The following is a 17,380-nucleotide window of genomic DNA, read 5'->3' as shown; positions in this document are numbered from 1 at the left end:
AATCTGCTGTAGGAGTGCACATATCCAGAGTGTGGGGTCAGGTGGGATTACTATGAGGAATTATAAACAATGCTCTGCATCTCTGGCCATTTCCTCTACTGCCCGTTTCTCTTGCTTGACAAGTCATGTACACGGCCCAGTTGCTTGCTTCGCCAGGCAGGCATCCTGGGCCATAAAGGTAGTGCGCAAGTTTCTTTGATGTAGCTTTTCTGATATGTTAATCTTAGGGCCAGGAAACAGATCTCACCTGAATGGTAATAATGATCACTGTCTTCCTGGCCATCCTCCTTATCATGTATATTGCTTCTTTAATCACCTCTGGGGTTGCCAAATGCACTCCTTTGTAGTTCTGCTCTTTGTTTACCCCAGAAATATGTGTGCTTAATTACTTTTGGTAGTTTAACTTTGTCCCAACGTGGGGTTTGTTGAATGCTCAGAAGAAATCTGATTGGTTCTTACGAACACTCTGTAAAAGTTCTTTTCTGAATAAAACGACCTGGGCCGAGGGGTGGAGAGACACAGAGATTATTATATGCACCCTTCCCAGAGTCTTGCTGGTTCAAGCCTCTCTGTGTATTCTTATTAATCAGAGTTCAATCCTACCTTTACTTTGTGAACGGCTCAATCCACCCCTGCAGGGCTGTTGCTGAGGATCAAAATGAGCCCCCCAGGTGAAAATGGGCAGACTAATAAATAAAATATCTAATAAATAAAATAAGATATGTGTATCTGAAGAAGTGTGCATGCACACAAAAGCTCATACCAAGAACTAACTTAGTTGGTCTTTAAGGTGCTACTGGAAGAAATAAAATAAAAATAAACAGAGGTAGACGAGTGGGTGATTGCTCCACCTACAACTGCGCCCCTTCTTTACACCAGAGTAAAAGACACAAAACCCAGGCTGCGCTGTGGCCACGCTGCCGTCCAACACCACGCTTCCTTTCAAAGTCCATTTTATTAAATAGTTTCAAAAAACTAGGAGAAAAAACAAACTAAAAAAGAAATCGCCCACACCTTGATGCTTAAAAAAAGACGCGCCCCCCCCTGCCCCGCTTTCCCTGATTCCACAAAACCGTCATTTTCAAAATTTCATTTTGCTTTTTTGCAGAAGGACTGCCGCCCCTTTCCAGAACGTCCCTCTGTAGGTTTTCGAAACTGCACAGCCAACAAGCAAACTCATAGAGAGGCCGGGTTGGGGGGGGGGGGGGTGAGCACGCAGGTGGATGGGAAAACATCACCTAGTGGGGGGTGGGAAAGGGGGGGGTCAAATGCTACAGGAAGCAGACGGTGTACAAGCGCCACCCAGTGGCGCCAGGTGACACTGCAGGGCCAATCTAAGAGAGGAGACTTTTCGATCCGGACTTAACGTGGCCGATGAGATTGCAAAAATATTATCCTCGCCCCCCCCCCCAACCCATGCAACTAGAGAGCCCTTACTAAGAATCCCCTCCCCACAAATTAACATGGCCTAATAAAATAAAATAAACAGGCCCTCCCTCCAAACCCCCACCCACCCTCAATTCTCCGCAAAGGACTTGTCACAAGGTCCTCTCCCCCTCTTTTTTTCTGCAGTCTTTCTTAACCGGGAGCAGAAGACGCCGCTGGATTAGGCCACGGCTCGGTGGTGAACGAACACACCATCCCCTCTCCTGTCCCTCCCAGCTTCTCCTTTTCTTAAAAAACAAACAAACCGACGACACACACACACACACAAAAAACCACGCACAGCATTTTAAGCCAAATCGTAGATTTGCCAACCCTCCCTGCACACAGGCAACCCCCCACCCCACCCCCAGTTCCAGCAGAAGCAGTGTCTCCCTTTTGAGGTAGAGTTTTTTTTTCATTTCGCATCTCAGGGCCGGAGAGGGTTTTTTGCTTTGTTTCTGAGTCTCAGCCGGGTGGCGTCCTGGGTTCAAGTAAAAGAGTCAGTTAGTTTATTGCTACTAACGGGAGCAGCAGCAGCAGCAGGAGGCAGCGGTGGAGGGAAGGGGGGCAGAGAGGGGGCGCGGAGAAAAAGAGGGGGCTGACGAGAGTGGCAGGGTGGGGAGGTGTCCCTCGTCAAGACTCCTCGTTGCCGGAATCGTCTTCGTCGCCGTAGCAGCTGTTGACCTCGTCGTCCATCTCGTCGTCCTCATAGTAGTCGTCGTAGAAGAGATCCGAGCCCTCGTCCGGCGCAGGAGTCTTGGTCTTGACGCAATACTCCGCCAGCGTCGTCGGGACCTTGACTTGGTCGCGCTCCGCATCCACCTTGGTTCCGAGGACCTGCTTCCTAGTTGGGCGATAAAAGACATTCGTTTGCAACAGGGATTCGGACGGCAGAAGAGCGTTAAGGGAGGATCAGCTGCTGGAGCTGTGGGATGTATCGTCACCGAAGCAGTCAAATGCAACGTTTCCTGTTGCCTAGAGTGGACGGGATGCGGGTGGCGCTGTGGGTTAAACCACAGAGCCTAGGACTTGCCAATCGGGAGGTCGGTGGTTCGAATCCCCGCGACGGGGTGAGTTCCCATTGCTCGGTCCCTGCTCCTGCCAACCTAGCAGTTCAAAAGCACGTCAAAGTGCAAGTACCGTATTTTTCGCCCTATAGGACGCACCTAGATTTTTTTTTTTGGGGGGGGGATTATTTCCTACCCCCATCGCTCAGCCCGGGCACCAGGGTCCACTTCCGAGGGCCTTCTGGCGGTTCCCTCATTGTGAGAAGCAAAGCTACAGGGAACCAGGCAGAGGGCCTTCTTGGTAGTGGCACCCTCCCTGTGGAACACCCTCCCATCAGACGTCAAAGCGATAAATAACTACCTGACATTCAGAAGACATCTTAAGGCAGCCCTGTTCAGGGAAGTTTTTAATCTGTGATATTTTACTGTATCTTTGGTTTCTATGGAAGCCGCCCAGAGTGGCTGGGGAAACCCAGCCAGATGGGCGGGGTACAAATAATAAATTATTTATTATTATTATTATTATTATTATTATTATTATTATTATTATTATTATTATCTAGTTCAGCAACCTCCTTTCACAGTGGCCAACCAGATACCTGTGTTAGAAACTGAGATATGAAAGCGAGGAGCTCAACAGCATTGTTGTGGGTGCAACAATGGTATTTCTAGGGGCTTTTCCCACCAACCTGATGATGTCCGTGTACTCCTGATCCTTGCCTTTGCTCTCCTTCCACTTCCTGTACATCACGGAAGCGTCGACGTTGGCCGGAGAGAATGTGTTGGGTTCGTTGAGCAGCGAGATCACGCTGAGAAGTATTGTCCTGCGGGTGGGGAGGGGAAGGAAAAGCAAATGACAAGGTGAGGGAGGAAGAGGCGGCAGGAACTCACCGGTGTCGCTGCTGTTATAGGAAAGAAGGAGACCTCCATGGCGGATTGCACCCATCTGATCAGACGCTGTGAGAAGCAGGATGAGGTGGGGCTTTGGCCCAAGTCAACAGGGCCAGAAATTAGCCCAGCACATTCTGCTACTAGCGTGGGTCCAGTTCCGACGATGTGGAGATTTCTGGAGGCCAGGTTAGCAACCAGTTTAAAAACCTCTGCCTCAGACCATAGTTAATACAGCTGTAGCTTGGTTATCGTATGGGACGCAGGTGGCGCTGTGGGTTAAGCCACAGAGCCTAGGACTTGCTGATCAGAAGGTCGGCGGTTCGAATCCCCGCAACAGGGTGAGCTCCTGTTGCTCGGTCCCTGCTCCTGCCAACCTAGCAGTTTGAAAGCACGTCAAAGTGCAAGTAGATAAATTGGTACTGCTCTAGCGGGAAGGTAAACTGCGTTTCCGTGCACTGCTCTGGTTCGCCAGAAGCGGCTTAGTCACGCCGGCCACATGACCCGGAAGCTGTACACCGGCTCCCTCGGCCAGTAAAGCGAGATGAGCGCCGCAACCCCAGAGTCGGTCACGACTGGAGCTAATGGTCAGGGGTCCCTTTACCTTTACCTTGGTTATCAAACGGTTTAGTTGCTGAACAAATCGGCTCCCAAACGCCGCAAACCCAGAAGTAAGTGTTCCGGTTTGCGAACGTTTTTCAGAAGCCGAACCTCTGAGTGCAGGAACCTCCTGCAGCCAACCAAAAGCCGTGCCTCCCGGAATGTATAAAGTTTGATAACCAAGGCACGACTGTACCATTTTCCGTTTCCAGTGGGTGTGATTCTCCTCCTTGCATGCTGGGCCCAGTGAATTGTTGTAAGAGCAAGCTACAGTCAAGCAACGCAGTTGAGATCATAAAACTGTAGCGTTGGAAGGGAACCCAAATGTCATCTAGTCCAACCCCCTGGTGAATAGACATTCCACTGTGGCGATTGTAACCTAGGTTTAAGGCGCCACTGGGCACTAGCTTATACCTCCGTGTTTCTAACACTGAACCGGACTCAAAGGTTCCAGTGGAAGCCAGAATCCTTAATTTATAAAGGTTCCAAAATATCTAAACAGAACCCCAGAGTCCTTTAAATTCAGCAAATGTTGGGCATTGAGAGCACTTTCCAGCCAAGGAATGCACATGATGGATAGTTTACTCTTTATTGTCGAAGACAAACGCAGTCGGTTCTACAGCTCCACGTAGCTCCACACCCTAATATGGCGTCCGGGGATAATGCAAAATTGGAGACAGCCAATCAGAGCCGTGATACGGTTGACGGGTAGAGGTTCAACAACTCCCAGGACAGAGGAACATGGCCACTGTCTGAGGAAATATCCACCGGATTTCCCTGCCTCCCTGCTAGGCAAGCTTAAAGGTTTTGACCTTTAAAGCCCTTCACGGCCTAGGACCCTCGTACCTACGGGACCGCCTCTCCTGGTATGCCCCACGGAGAGCCTCAAGGTCCATAAATAGCAACACCCTAGTGGTCCCAGTCCCTAAGGAAGTTAGATTGGCTTCAACCAGAGCCAGGGCCTTTTCAACACTGGCCCCAGCCTGGTGGAACGCTCTGCCTCATGAGACCAGGGCCCTGCAGGATCTGATTTCTTTCCACAGGGCCTGTAAGACAGAGTTAGTCCGCCCAGCCTTTGGCTTGGAGCCAATTTGATTCCCCCCCCCCTTCTTTTTTCTTTTTCCTTTCTCCTCCTGCGATGAGGCTGCATTTTAATATTTTAATGTTTCAATATTTTAATGTTGTATTTAAATCTTGTTTTTAAGTTGTATTCATTCAACTTAGCTGCCCTGTTAGCTGCCCTGAGCCTGGCTTTGGCTGGGGAGGGCGGGGTATAAATAAAAATTAAATTCAATCACTTAAATCAGTCACCTGCAGATGTGACTGCTTCACTTTGCCCGTGATGGGAGGGCTGGGCAATCTTATGACGACAGACTAGGGACAGCGTAACTGCAACTCAGGCCTCACCTCACGTTCTGCGTGGGATTCCATCTTTCCGAAGGCAGCTCTCCACTCTGTGGGTCATCCACCGGAGGGTGTAGGATGGAAATGCAAACGTCCCCGGTCTGAAAGATGGATATACCATTATTTTTTCCATGTATGAGACGACCCCTATTTTTCTGAACTCCGAATTAAGAAATTGATATTTTAAACATCGAAACTCTGAGCTTTTTTTTTTTTTTGAAGAAAGTTGGCCAAAGTTGTTTGCAGAGGTCCAAAGTTAGGTATACAGTGGTACCTCTAATTGCAGACTTAATCCATTTTGGGGTGCCGTTCGCAACCCAAAAAGTCCGCAACTAGAGCGCCTCTTCCATGCACCGTGCACGAAAATCGCTTCTGCGCATGCGGCGAACCCAGAAGTAAACACTTCTGGGCCTGAAAGTCTGTAAGAAGAGCGGAATGCAACATGAGGTATGACCATAGCTGTCAACTTACAGATTTGAAAATAAGGGACCAGCAGCCTCGAAAATATGGGATCAGCAGCCAAAATAAGGGATTTTCAAAGCACAGGTATGTTCGACTTCTGAGCCCCTCCGAGCCAAAGGCAGAAAGCCCAGCCAGCAGCCAAACGAAGCCTCAAGCAGTGGTTCCCACAGCGCAGCAACCCGGCAAAGGGGATGCAGCAAGGAAAACCACCGTCACCTCTCCGCTGGGAAGCGCTGAGCAAAGGCCGGTCCCCAGGCAACGCGGCCGATTTGATTGGCACAAGGCATGCAAGCTCCACCCCCCAGTCGTTGTTAGACTCCTTATTGGGTGAGCAACACAGCCAAGCAACACAGTTGGAGCCTCCCTCCTCCCTGGCCGGCAGGGAGGGAGGGAGAGGAGCTGCTTCCTTTGAAACCCGGGAAATTTAAGGGACATCGTCAATAAGGGACAGCGGCGGGACACGGCGCTGGGATAAGGGACTTTCCCACCAAATAAGGGACGGTTGACAGCTATGTGTATGACTGTATAAGATGACCCCCAATTTTTGACAGAAAAAACAACAACAAATAAATAAATAAATTGTCTTATATGTGGAAAAATAGTGTGTCCGTTGGGGGTGGGCAGACGGAGTCTTTTGCCCACATTCCAGGGCATCCCAGCAAGGCACCCAAGCTCGACGCCTATGTCCCAGTGTGCCACCATACCTCGTATATGTTTGGATGCCACATTTTGGTCAGGAAACGGAAGGTGGGTGGTGAATAAGGGTAGTCGATAGGGAATCGGAGACGAGCCTGCGGAGAACAGAGAACGGGAGAGGTGTCAGCGGTTCGGGAAGCAGCAATGAACAAGTAGGTTACAATTGCAAGTGGCTTGCCCTGGCACCCAACTGTACCGGTTGCCAGTGGATTTCTGGACCCAATTCAAAGCGCTGGCACACATTCTGCTCATGTAAAAACACCAGGCAGGCCCCACAAATAACCCAGAGATGCATTTTATATACTGTATTCTTTGCTCTATAAGACTCACTTCCCCCTCCTAAAAAGTAAGGGGAAATGTGTGTGCGTCTTATGGAGCGAGTGCAGGCTGCGCAGCTATCCCAGAAGCCAGAACAGCAAGAGGGATTGCTGCTTTCACTGCGCAGCGATCCCTCTTGCTCTTCTGGCTTCTGAGATTCAGAATATTTTTATCCTTATTTTCCTCCTCCAAAAACTAGGTGCGTCTTGTGGTCTGGTGCGTCTTATAGAGCGAAAAATACGGTAAAAGGACACTCTGGTTAAAAGACGCTGATTCCCGGGCCGTCCGCAGGCCGGATTTAGAAGGTGATTGGGCCGGATCCGGCCCCCGGGCCTTAGTTTGCCTACCCATGCTCTACGCGATCGCAACTGGACCTGCCCCAGTAGCAAAATGCGAATTTTTAGATGCTACAACCAAGTGCACACGAATGTGAAATTCAGCACACAGTCGTGCCAAAAATTTCCAGGTTCTTGCCTGAGAGTCTCCAGGAACAACCGAGTTTCCTCAGAGGAGTAGCGCCGCTGCCCGGCGCGCTTGCGAACGTTCCGTGACATCACAGCAGCTCAGCCAATGGCCGGGGAAGGCTCCTGGACACGTGGCACCTCCCAGACCCAAGACCCGTCCCTTCCTCTCACAGGCAGTCCCGTTTGTGTTGTGCGCACAGCTGAGTCACGGATCGCAACCATCGGCACAGGCACTCCCTGCCTCGACTTCCTCCGAAGCCGCCCCGGCGTTTGGAGGTTTTGAGGCCCGCCCAGGTTTGCCTTGGTTGGGACAGAGCATGCATCCTGCCTGGGCTCGTCGGGAGCGCTTTCCCTGCGCCAAACAAGAGCTGCCTGCGGGCAACCAAGCTTTTGCTGATGTTCAGAAAGAGACAAGAGAAAGCACATGTTGGGGCTTCCCCCCTCATGCCATAAAAGCGCTGAGCTGCAGAATGTTGCCAGACACAAATAGGAGAAGTCAGAGGGTCTGGCTAGGGTCCAGGAGGCTGTGGTTCAAATCCCTACTCGGCCACGAAGCTCTTGGGCCAAGCATGGCCTCTCAGCCCAGCCAACCTCACAGGTTTGTTGTGAGGCTAAAAATCAAGGTGAGCCATGTATAGCTCCTCGGAGCATGGGTAGGCAAACTAAGGCCCGGGGGCCGGATTCGGCCCAATCGCCTTATAAATCCGGCCGCGGACGGACCGGGAATTCACGTATTTTTACATGAGTAGAATGTGTCCTTTTATTTAAAAGGCATCTCTGTGTATAATAATAATAATAATAATAATAATAATAATAATAATAATAATAATATTTATACCCTGCCCATCTGGCTAGGCTTCCCCAGCCACTCTGGGCGGCTTCCAACAAAATATTAAAATACAATAGTCCATCAAACATTAAAAGCTTCCCTAAACAGGACTGCTTTCGGATGTCTTCTAAAAGTCTGGTAGTTGTTTTTCTCTTTTACATCTAACAGGAGTGCGTTCCACAGGGCAGGTGCCACCACCGAGAAGGCCCTCCGAGAAGGCCTTAATTCGACTGTACATGAAAAAATATGTTAAGTCCTTCCTAAATTCCCCAGCATTCAGCATTCATAACACTTTCTAGTGTTATGGCGAGGGAGAACTTTCTCTTCCAGCTTTCCCCAATGTCATGCATCACTTTAGAAACGTCTTTCTCGCTTTTCAAAAGTCCCAAATGCTGCAACTTTTCCCATAGAGAAGGTATGCTTCGTCATCAGACCTGGAGCACTCCCTCTGGGGGAAGGGAGGCCAATAGAACAGCCTCCATCTGAAAAACCGGCGCGAGAACAAAAGGTGTTCTTCCGCTAACCTTCTCCTCTGTTTGATTTTTGTCTGCGTGGCTTTCCCCCGCATTGTTCTGGGCAGGGGGTCATGTGACATAGCAAGCGACCAATGGGCTTCCACCTGAACTACAAAGCTGAGCATCTTTTATTTATCTCGTTCCAGCAACGGTGGAACTGCCCTCAAAGTACAGATGGGTGAACCTGCCCATTTTTGTTTAAGTCAGCAATGCCTAGGCAACACGATGACCAAAAGGGTAAAGGTAAAGGGACCCCTGACCATTAGGTCCAGTCGCGGCCGACTCTGGGGTTGCGGCGCTCATCTCGCTTTATTGGCGTACAGCTTCCGGGTCATGTGGCCAGCAGGACTAAGCCGCTTCTGGCGAACCAGAGCAGCGCACGGAAATGCCATTTACTTTCCCGCCAGAGTGGTACCTATTTATCTACTTGCACTTTGACGTGCTTTCGAACTGCTAGGTGGGCAGGAGCAGGGACCGAACAACGGGAGCTCACCCCGTGATTGCATGGATTTGAACCACCGACCTTCTGATTGGCAAGTCCTAGGCTCTGTGGTTTAACCCACAACGCCACCCGCGTCCCTATGTCGTAAGGTAGCTAGCCAATACCATGTAAATAACTTTGCTAGGAACTCTTAAACAATAGCATGCAAGGATTCCTGGAAGGGAGCCATGCAAAACTCCAACAGGCTTGCTTCTGAGCCGCAGGCATAGGACTGAAACTCATGTTAGTGTTGCTTGATATTATCATCTACGCGACGAAACAAGAGACGTCATCCACATATGGTGGTGTCATCCGGTGGCGAGCCCTAGGGCTTGGGTTTTAGGAGATCTGCCAAGATACAACAAACTCCAACCACCTGATCTCAGCCAACTCCCGATATGACTCAGACAGGTTTGTCGGGGAAGAGGCACAAAAGGGCAGATGGACAGGTACCTCAAAGTTGCAAAACAGGCTCATAAACCGACCCAAAGTAGATTCCCGGGCCAAAACTGGCTCAGAGGAAGTAGCTCGTTTGTTTATTTCCTGTGGATCCCGATGACCTACTAAACGTACACCCAGGAAGAAGGAAAAAACAAGCCTCTGCCCAGTTTTCGGCAAGGGGTGAATTAAAGGTAAAGGGACCCCTGACCATTAGGTCCAGTCGTGGCCGACTCTGGGGTTGCGGCGCTCATCTCGCTTTACTGGCTGAGGGTGCCAGCATACAGCTTCCAGGTCATGTGGGCAGCAGGACTAAGCCGCTTCTGGCAAACCAGAGCAGCGCACGGAAACGCCATTTACCTTCCTTGGTAGGAGTTTTCTAGTAAGTTTTTATGCGAAAGACGTTGATGAGGGAATGGAGAAAATCAGGGTTTTATTTGTGGCTTTGCAGATCGTTTCTAAAACGAGTTCTAAGCAGTGTTTATTAATTCTTGTCTTCTCTTTTTTTTTCCTGTAGAAAAGGCCACTGAGTAAGGCCTTTAGGGGATGAATCATGTTGGGACACTAACAAAAAGCAATGACTCTTCAGGAACCGTGAAACGGATCTCCATTTTTGGCATTGCCATGGGGTACTTCCTGTTATATACCTATTATTTAGGTCACCTTGGAAGGCGAGAAAACCAGGCTTCGCAACACATCCTTGAGTACCCAAGGGACTGCTTATTATTAGAGTTTGAAATACTTAGAACAGGAATTCACAGAGACATACTTGGCAGGGATCCATGCCCATGGATTGGCAGCCCCAAAGTCTGTTTACCTCTATACTGGCACACTTTATAGTTCCTACACTTAATATATTTCCCATCTGGATATTCACTTCACAGCGTGTGGCTATTTACAACACTGTTCATATTTAGACATTTCTATATTTACCTTTGGACGCGGGTGGCGCTGTGGGTCAAACCACAGAGCCTAGGACTTGACGATCAGAAGGTTGGTGGTTCGAATCCCCGTGACGGGGTGAGCTCCCGTTGCTCGGTCCCTGCTCCTGCCAAACTAGCAGTTCGAAAGCACGTCGAAGTGCAAGTAGATAAATAGGTACCGCTCCAGCGGGAAGGTAAACGGCGTTTCTGTGCGCTGCTCTGGTTCGCCAGAAGCGGCTTAGTCCTGCTGGCCACATGACACGGAAGCTGTATGCCAGCTCCCTCTGCCAATAAAACGAGATGAGCGCCACAACCCCAGAGTCGTCCACGACTGGACCTAATGGTCAGGGGTCCCTTTACCTTTACTGTTTACCGTTCTACTTCTATATTTGAATGGGCCTTCAATACTGGTTAAGCAACTAGCTCTGTTTTACTGAGATTGCTGCCTCTGTTGTCTGCTTCCCCCCCTGTCCACTCTGCGTATCAGGTGCAAAATCGCTTCGACGGACAGCAACCTTTTAAATTATTTTATGAATGGAATTGCCTAACCGTTTTTACATACAGTTTTAAAGAAAAAGAAATAAAAGGTCAGTGCTTTTACTGCGAAATCGCTTTGAGGTCGTTCGTGAGAAGTTGATCGCAAACAGAACAAAATAAATAAATAAAATAAAACCGATCCTGCGCCTTCGTTGTTTTTAACGGTGAGGGTTAATGTTTGTTTATTTTTAATGAATCTTTTCGTACACTGCCTGGAAGGCTCACAGGGTGGGGAAACAGCCTAGATGTTTTAATCATGTGCAAAAAATATATCTCCTATTTATGCAATCAACTCTGTACTCACGTGCTTCCTGTTTGGATTATTTACGTGCCTATTCATTTATGGGGATAACCGCCACTCCTATTTAGCTATGCCGACACCTAGTTCAGTGTCCCAGGAAGAAGCTCGTTTCTGAATGTCGCTTGCTGGGAAAGGAGATTCCGACTAAACACCAGGAAGAAATTACTGTATTTTTCGCCCTATAGGGTACACTGGCCCATAGGGCGCACCTCGTTTTTTTTTTTGGGGGGGGGGGGGGAAATCAATTAAAAAAAATTTATTTCCCCCCCAGCCATGGGGCTGGGGAAGCCCGAGCTTCCCCCGACTCTAGAACAGGCTGCTACCCGCAAGCCTTGCGAGCCTCCGGAGGGCGCCCCGTGCTGCAGGCTGCTGCCCGCAAGCCTTGCGAGCCCGGCGGCAACTCCGGCGGCTAAGGGAGCTGGGCATGTTTAGCCTGGAGAAGAGGAGGTTAAGGGGTGATATGATAGCCATGTTCAAATATATAAAAGGATGTCACATAGAGGAGGGAGAAAGGTTGTTTTCTGCTGCTCCAGAGAAGCGGACACGGAGCAATGGATCCAAACTACAAGAAAGAAGATTCCACCTAAACATTAGGAAGAACTTCTGAGCTGTTCGACAGTGGAATTTGCTGCCAAGGAGTGTGGTGGAGTCTCCTTCTTTGGAGGTCTTTAAGCAGAGGCTTGACAACCATATGTCAGGAGTGCTCTGATGGTGTTTCCTGCTTGGCAGGGGGTTGGACTCGATGGCCCTTGTGGTCTCTTCCAACTCTATGATTCCAGGTCTACCTTGAGAATGACCTGGCCCTATTCATTAAGTTTAATGGTTCTACTCAACAGTATGACTATATCCTTAAAATTGCCATCCTATTAAGTCCTACCCCAAGCGGACCCAATTAACTTCGGCCAATTATTTTCAAATGGTCTCCTCCAAGTGTAGTCTCGTTGGACAAAAGCCTAAGTTTAGAATTTATTCAGAGCTTCACTTGTAAAGTTTAATAAGGAAAGGTTACAACACCTGATTTATTTACTTTTCAAGTTTAGGAAGAAGGTGAGCAAGACGAGAGATGACTCAAGATTGTAAAAAATTTTGCATGGAATGGAGGAAGTAGACAGATATTTTCCCCCCTCCTCCTAATGCTAAAACTCCAACGAAACTGAACAGTTGGAAGATTCAGGACAGACAAAAAGTAATAATAATAATAATAATTTATTATTTGTACCCCACCCATCTGGCTGGGCCTCCCCAGCCACTCTGGGCAGCTTCCAACAAAGATTAAAAATACATTAAAACGTCACACATTAAAAACTTGAACAGGGCAACAGATATAGTTGCCCACATTTTGGCTTCATTTATAAAGGATCAAAAGGATAGTATAAAATTATTAACAGCAGCAATGGAAAGCTCATCAGTCATGAATACAGTCATGTTCAGATCTTATCTGCAATATTCGGATCTTCAAAACTCTGTACACTTACATCGAGCCAAACCTTTATTATGAAAACGTAAACTCAGGAGGGTATAAATTTTATCTTTCTTGTATAAGTCCATCCTAGGTTTTTGGCAGTAGGCAAGGAGGGGAAAAAACATTTTAGAACGCCTACTTACTTATAAAGGTAAAGGGACCCCTGACCATTAGGTTCAGTCGTGGCCGACTCTGGGGTTGCGGCGCTCATCTCGCTTTACTGGCTGAGGGAGCCGGCATACCGCTTCCGGGTCATGTAACCAGCAGGACTAAGTCGCTTCTGGCGAACCAGAGCAGCGCACGGAAACGCCGTTTACCTTCCTGCCTGAGCGGTACCTATTTATCTACTTGCACATGACGTGCTTTTGAATTGCTAGGTTGGCAGGAGCTGGGATCGTACAATGGGAGCTCACCCCGTCGCGGGGATTCGAACCGCCGACCTTCTGATCAGCAAGTCCTAGGCTCTGTGGTTTAACCCACAGCGCCACCCGTGTCCCCTCCTACTTACTTATAAGTAGGACTTATTCACCCACCAGAGAGTAAACCCATGGAACTCGCTCCTGCGGAAGACAGTGGTGGCCACAGACTCAGAGGGTTTTAAAAGAGGACTGGACAAATTCATAGAGGATTACAATGCCTCATGGCTATGCTCTACTTCTGCAGTTGAGGCAATATGGTTCTGAACGCCGGGTGTCGGGAACTGCAAGTGTTGCTGTTGTGTTTGTGGTTTTCCCAAAACGGGCACCTGGTTGCTCATTGTAAAAACAGGATGCTTAAATTAGATGGGACATTAGCTCTGCTAACTCACGCCATTCTTCTGTTGCTCATAATTTTGATTTCCATGGCACTCCGCTCTGAACATGACTAACACTGGCTACAACTCTTAGGTTAGAGATAATTTTAACACCATTGCTTTCAAAGGGCTTAGTATAATGTAGGTTGGATACCGCCTTAAGCGATTTACTGCCTTCGTTTTAAACGGAGGAGGGGAGAGACAGGAAAAGAAGTTTATTCTCTTGTTACAAGGATAGAAATGATTCCCTCTTGCCCCTATTTCAAGGCAAAGCGTCGTATCTGTCCGGGTCCTACTTCAGAGTAGAATCACAGTCACGGGAATGGGGGTGGATCCTGAAAACACAGCGTAAAAAGGTGTGTCCTGTGTCCAGAAACTTGTCTAAACTCCAGCAACGTCCATTAACCACAATGGCTCCACTCTGGGTACATATTGTCTTACTCCAAAGTAGGCCCACTGAAGTCAGTGGACCCAAGTCACCCTTGTTGTTTAATTTCAAGGGGTCTTGGGTAGAACTAACACTGGGTAGGACTTCTCCGTCACAGCAGACTAGCTGAAGTCCATGGGCCCCAAGGCAACCACGTCCTTTTACCTTCAATGGGTCTCCTCTGGTGTAGGACTAACACTGGCTAAAACCCGCCCCGCTTTAGGGCAGACTCAGTTGAGGACAGTGGTCCCAATTTAGCCACAACTGCAATGGGAACATGAAGGCAAAACTTAATACTCCAGAGTAGCCCACCAAGTCATGCCCATTTATTACTTTGGAGTAGGGTTACAAATCATCCTGCTCCATCGTGGAACCACTGAAATCAAGGCACACATGCCGGCCATATCCTTTTCTTTTCAGTAGGTCTCCTCTGGAGTAAAACTCGCCCTGCTTCACAGTAGACCCTCTTGGAGGCCAAAGGACCCAACCCAGCCACTTCCTTCTACTTTCAGTGGGTCTCCTCTGGAGTAAAACTCGCCCTGCTTCACAGTAGACCCTCTTGGAGGCCAAAGGACCCAACCCAGCCACTTCCTTCTACTTTCAGTGGGTCTCCTCTGGAGTAAAACTCGCCCTGCCTCAAAGTAGACACTCTTGGCGGCCAAAGGACCCAAACCAGCCACATCCTTCTACTTTAAGTGGGTCTCCTCTGGAGTAAAACTCGCCCTGCCTCAAAGCAGACCCTCCTGGAGGCCAAAGGACCCAAACCAGCCACTTCCTTCTACTTTAAGTGGGTCTCCTCTGGAGTAAAACTCGCCCTGCTTCACAGTAGACCCACTTGGAGGCCAAAGGACCCAACCCAGCCACTTCCTTCTACATTCAGTGGGTCTCCTCTGGAGTAAAACTCGCCCTGCTTCACAGTAGACCCTCTTGGAGGCCAAAGGACCCAACCCAGCCACTTCCTTCTACTTTCAGTGGGTCTCCTCTGGAGTAAAACTCGCCCTGCTTCACAGTAGACCCTCTTGGAGGCCAAAGGACCCAACCCAGCCACTTCCTTCTACTTTAAGTGGGTCTCCTCTGGAGTAAAACTCACCCTGCCTCAAAGCAGACCCTCCTGGAGGCCAAAGGACCCAACCCAGCCACTTCCTTCTACTTTAAGTGGGTCTCCTCTGGTGTAAAACTCGCCCTGCCTCAGAATAGACCCTTTAGAGGCCAAAGGACCCAAATCAGCCACTTCCTTCTACTTTCAGTGGGTCTCCTCTGGAGTAAAACTCGCCCTGCCTCAAAGCAGACCCTCCTGGAGGCCAAAGGACCCAAACCAGCCACTTCCTTCTACTTTAAGTGGGTCTCCTCTGGAGTAAAACTTGCCCTGCTTCACAGTAGACCCTCTTGGCGGCCAATGGACCCAAATCAGCCACATCCTTCTACTTTCAGTGGGTCTCCTCTGGAGTAAAACTCGCCCTGCCTCAAAGCAGACCCTCTTGGAAGCCAAAGGACCCAAATCAGCCATGTCCTTTTAGTTTAAAGTGGGTTTCCTCTAGAGCAGGATTAACACTCGCCCTGCTTTAGAGTAGACCCACTTGGAGGCCAAAGGACCCAACCCAGCCACTTCCTTCTACTTTCAGTGGGTCTCCTCTGGAGTAAAACTCGCCCTGCCTCAGAATAGACCCTTTGGAGGCCAAAGGACCCAAATCCGCCATATCTTTTTCCTTTCAGTGGGTCTCCTCTGGAGTAAAACTCGCCCTGCTTCACAGTAGACCCTCTTGGAGGCCAAAGGACCCAACCCAGCCACTTCCTTCTACTTTAAAGTGGGTCTCCTCTGGAGTAAAACTCGCCCTGCCTCAGAATAGACCCTTTGGAGGCCAAAGGACCCAAATCAGCCACTTCCTTCTACTTTCAGTGGGTCTCCTCTGGAGTAAAACCCGCCCTGCCTCAAAGCAGACCCTCTGGGAGGCCAAAGGACCCAACCCAGCCACTTCCTTCTACTTTAAGTGGGTCTCCTCTGGAGTAAAACTTGCCCTGCTTCACAGTAGACCCTCTTGGCGGCCAATGGACCCAAATCAGCCACATCCTTCTACTTTCAGTGGGTCTCCTCTGGAGTAAAACTCGCCCTGCCTCAAAGCAGACCCTCTTGGAAGCCAAAGGACCCAAATCAGCCATGTCCTTTTAGTTTAAAGTGGGTTTCCTCTAGAGCAGGATTAACACTCGCCCTGCTTTAGAGTAGACCCACTTGGAGGCCAAAGGACCCAACCCAGCCACTTCCTTCTACTTTCAGTGGGTCTCCTCTGGAGTAAAACTCGCCCTGCCTCAGAATAGACCCTTTGGAGGCCAAAGGACCCAAATCCGCCATATCTTTTTCCTTTCAGTGGGTCTCCTCTGGAGTAAAACTCGCCCTGCTTCACAGTAGACCCTCTTGGAGGCCAAAGGACCCAACCCAGCCACTTCCTTCTACTTTAAAGTGGGTCTCCTCTGGAGTAAAACTCGCCCTGCCTCAGAATAGACCCTTTGGAGGCCAAAGGACCCAAATCAGCCACTTCCTTCTACTTTCAGTGGGTCTCCTCTGGAGTAAAACCCGCCCTGCCTCAAAGCAGACCCTCTGGGAGGCCAAAGGACCCAACCCAGCCACTTCCTTCTACTTTCAGTGGGTCTCCTCTGGAGTAAAACTCGCCCTGCTTCACAGTAGACCCTCTTGGAGGCCAAAGGACCCAACCCAGCCACTTCCTTCTACTTTAAAGCGGGTCTCCTCTGGAGTAAGGCCCAGCCCCCGTGTGTTTTTCCACCCGCGACCCCCAGCCTCCCCCCTGCGCCGTCTCACCTTGAAGTAGCCGCCCTCGTAGTGGGTGTTGGGGGGCCCGAAGATGGCCACCTCCCAGTTGTAGAGGTCCCCCTCGTCCACCAGGCTGACGCGGAAACCCTCCACGGGCTCCTCCTGGAGCCCCTTCAGCTCCAGCAGCAGCGCCTTCTGCGAGCTGGGCACGGACGGCCGCGCCATGGTCGGAGGGAACGGGTAGGCCTCGGGTGAAGCCGGGGGCTCGCGTGAGCGGCGAGGCCGGGGGAGAGGAGGAGCGTGGCGGGGAGGGGAGGGGGGAAAGGGCGGCGGGCGGAGGGGGAGGCGCGCGCGGAGGGAGAAGGCCGCTGCGGACCCGAAAGAGCGCCGCGGAGGGGCTCGAGCCGCTGGAACGGCGAAGACAACAACAGAGAGAGCGCGCGCGGGGCCGCTTGGGAGGCGTAGTTCCTCCCCTGGAGGCGGCGGCGGCGGCGACACGCCCTCGTCCCCGCCCATCACGCGCGGCTACCAATGAGCGGCGTCTCTGGAGGTGGGGGAGAGGGCGGGACCGGAGGGCGAGGACTGCATTTCCCAGGAGGCTTTGCGAGGAGCGCCTTCCGCATGTATTGAACACACAAACAAATAA

The 17,380-nt window shown here is 50.1% G+C and overlaps 1 protein-coding gene across 1 annotated transcript; it reads right to left on the bottom strand.

The window, feature by feature from the left end:
• Positions 1-936: 936 nt before the first annotated feature.
• CDC34 (cell division cycle 34, ubiquitin conjugating enzyme) lies at positions 937-17,164 on the bottom strand. Its single transcript, XM_077921782.1, has 5 exons — positions 16,783-17,164; positions 6,491-6,577; positions 5,328-5,425; positions 3,122-3,256; positions 937-2,269 (listed from the first exon to the last, which is right to left on the bottom strand). Exons 1-5 carry the CDS (start codon positions 16,957-16,959, stop codon positions 2,059-2,061), a joined length of 708 nt encoding a protein of 235 aa, XP_077777908.1. The 5' UTR covers positions 16,960-17,164; the 3' UTR covers positions 937-2,058.
• Between the last annotated feature and the right edge of the window lie 216 nt (positions 17,165-17,380).

The sequence above is a fragment of the Podarcis muralis genome, chromosome 18 (assembly GCF_964188315.1).
Source record: "Podarcis muralis chromosome 18, rPodMur119.hap1.1, whole genome shotgun sequence".
In the NCBI taxonomy this organism is placed as follows: domain Eukaryota; kingdom Metazoa; phylum Chordata; class Lepidosauria; order Squamata; family Lacertidae; genus Podarcis; species Podarcis muralis.
Note: the sequence above shows the minus strand (reverse complement) of the source record. Positions and strands in the feature narration are given on the sequence as shown.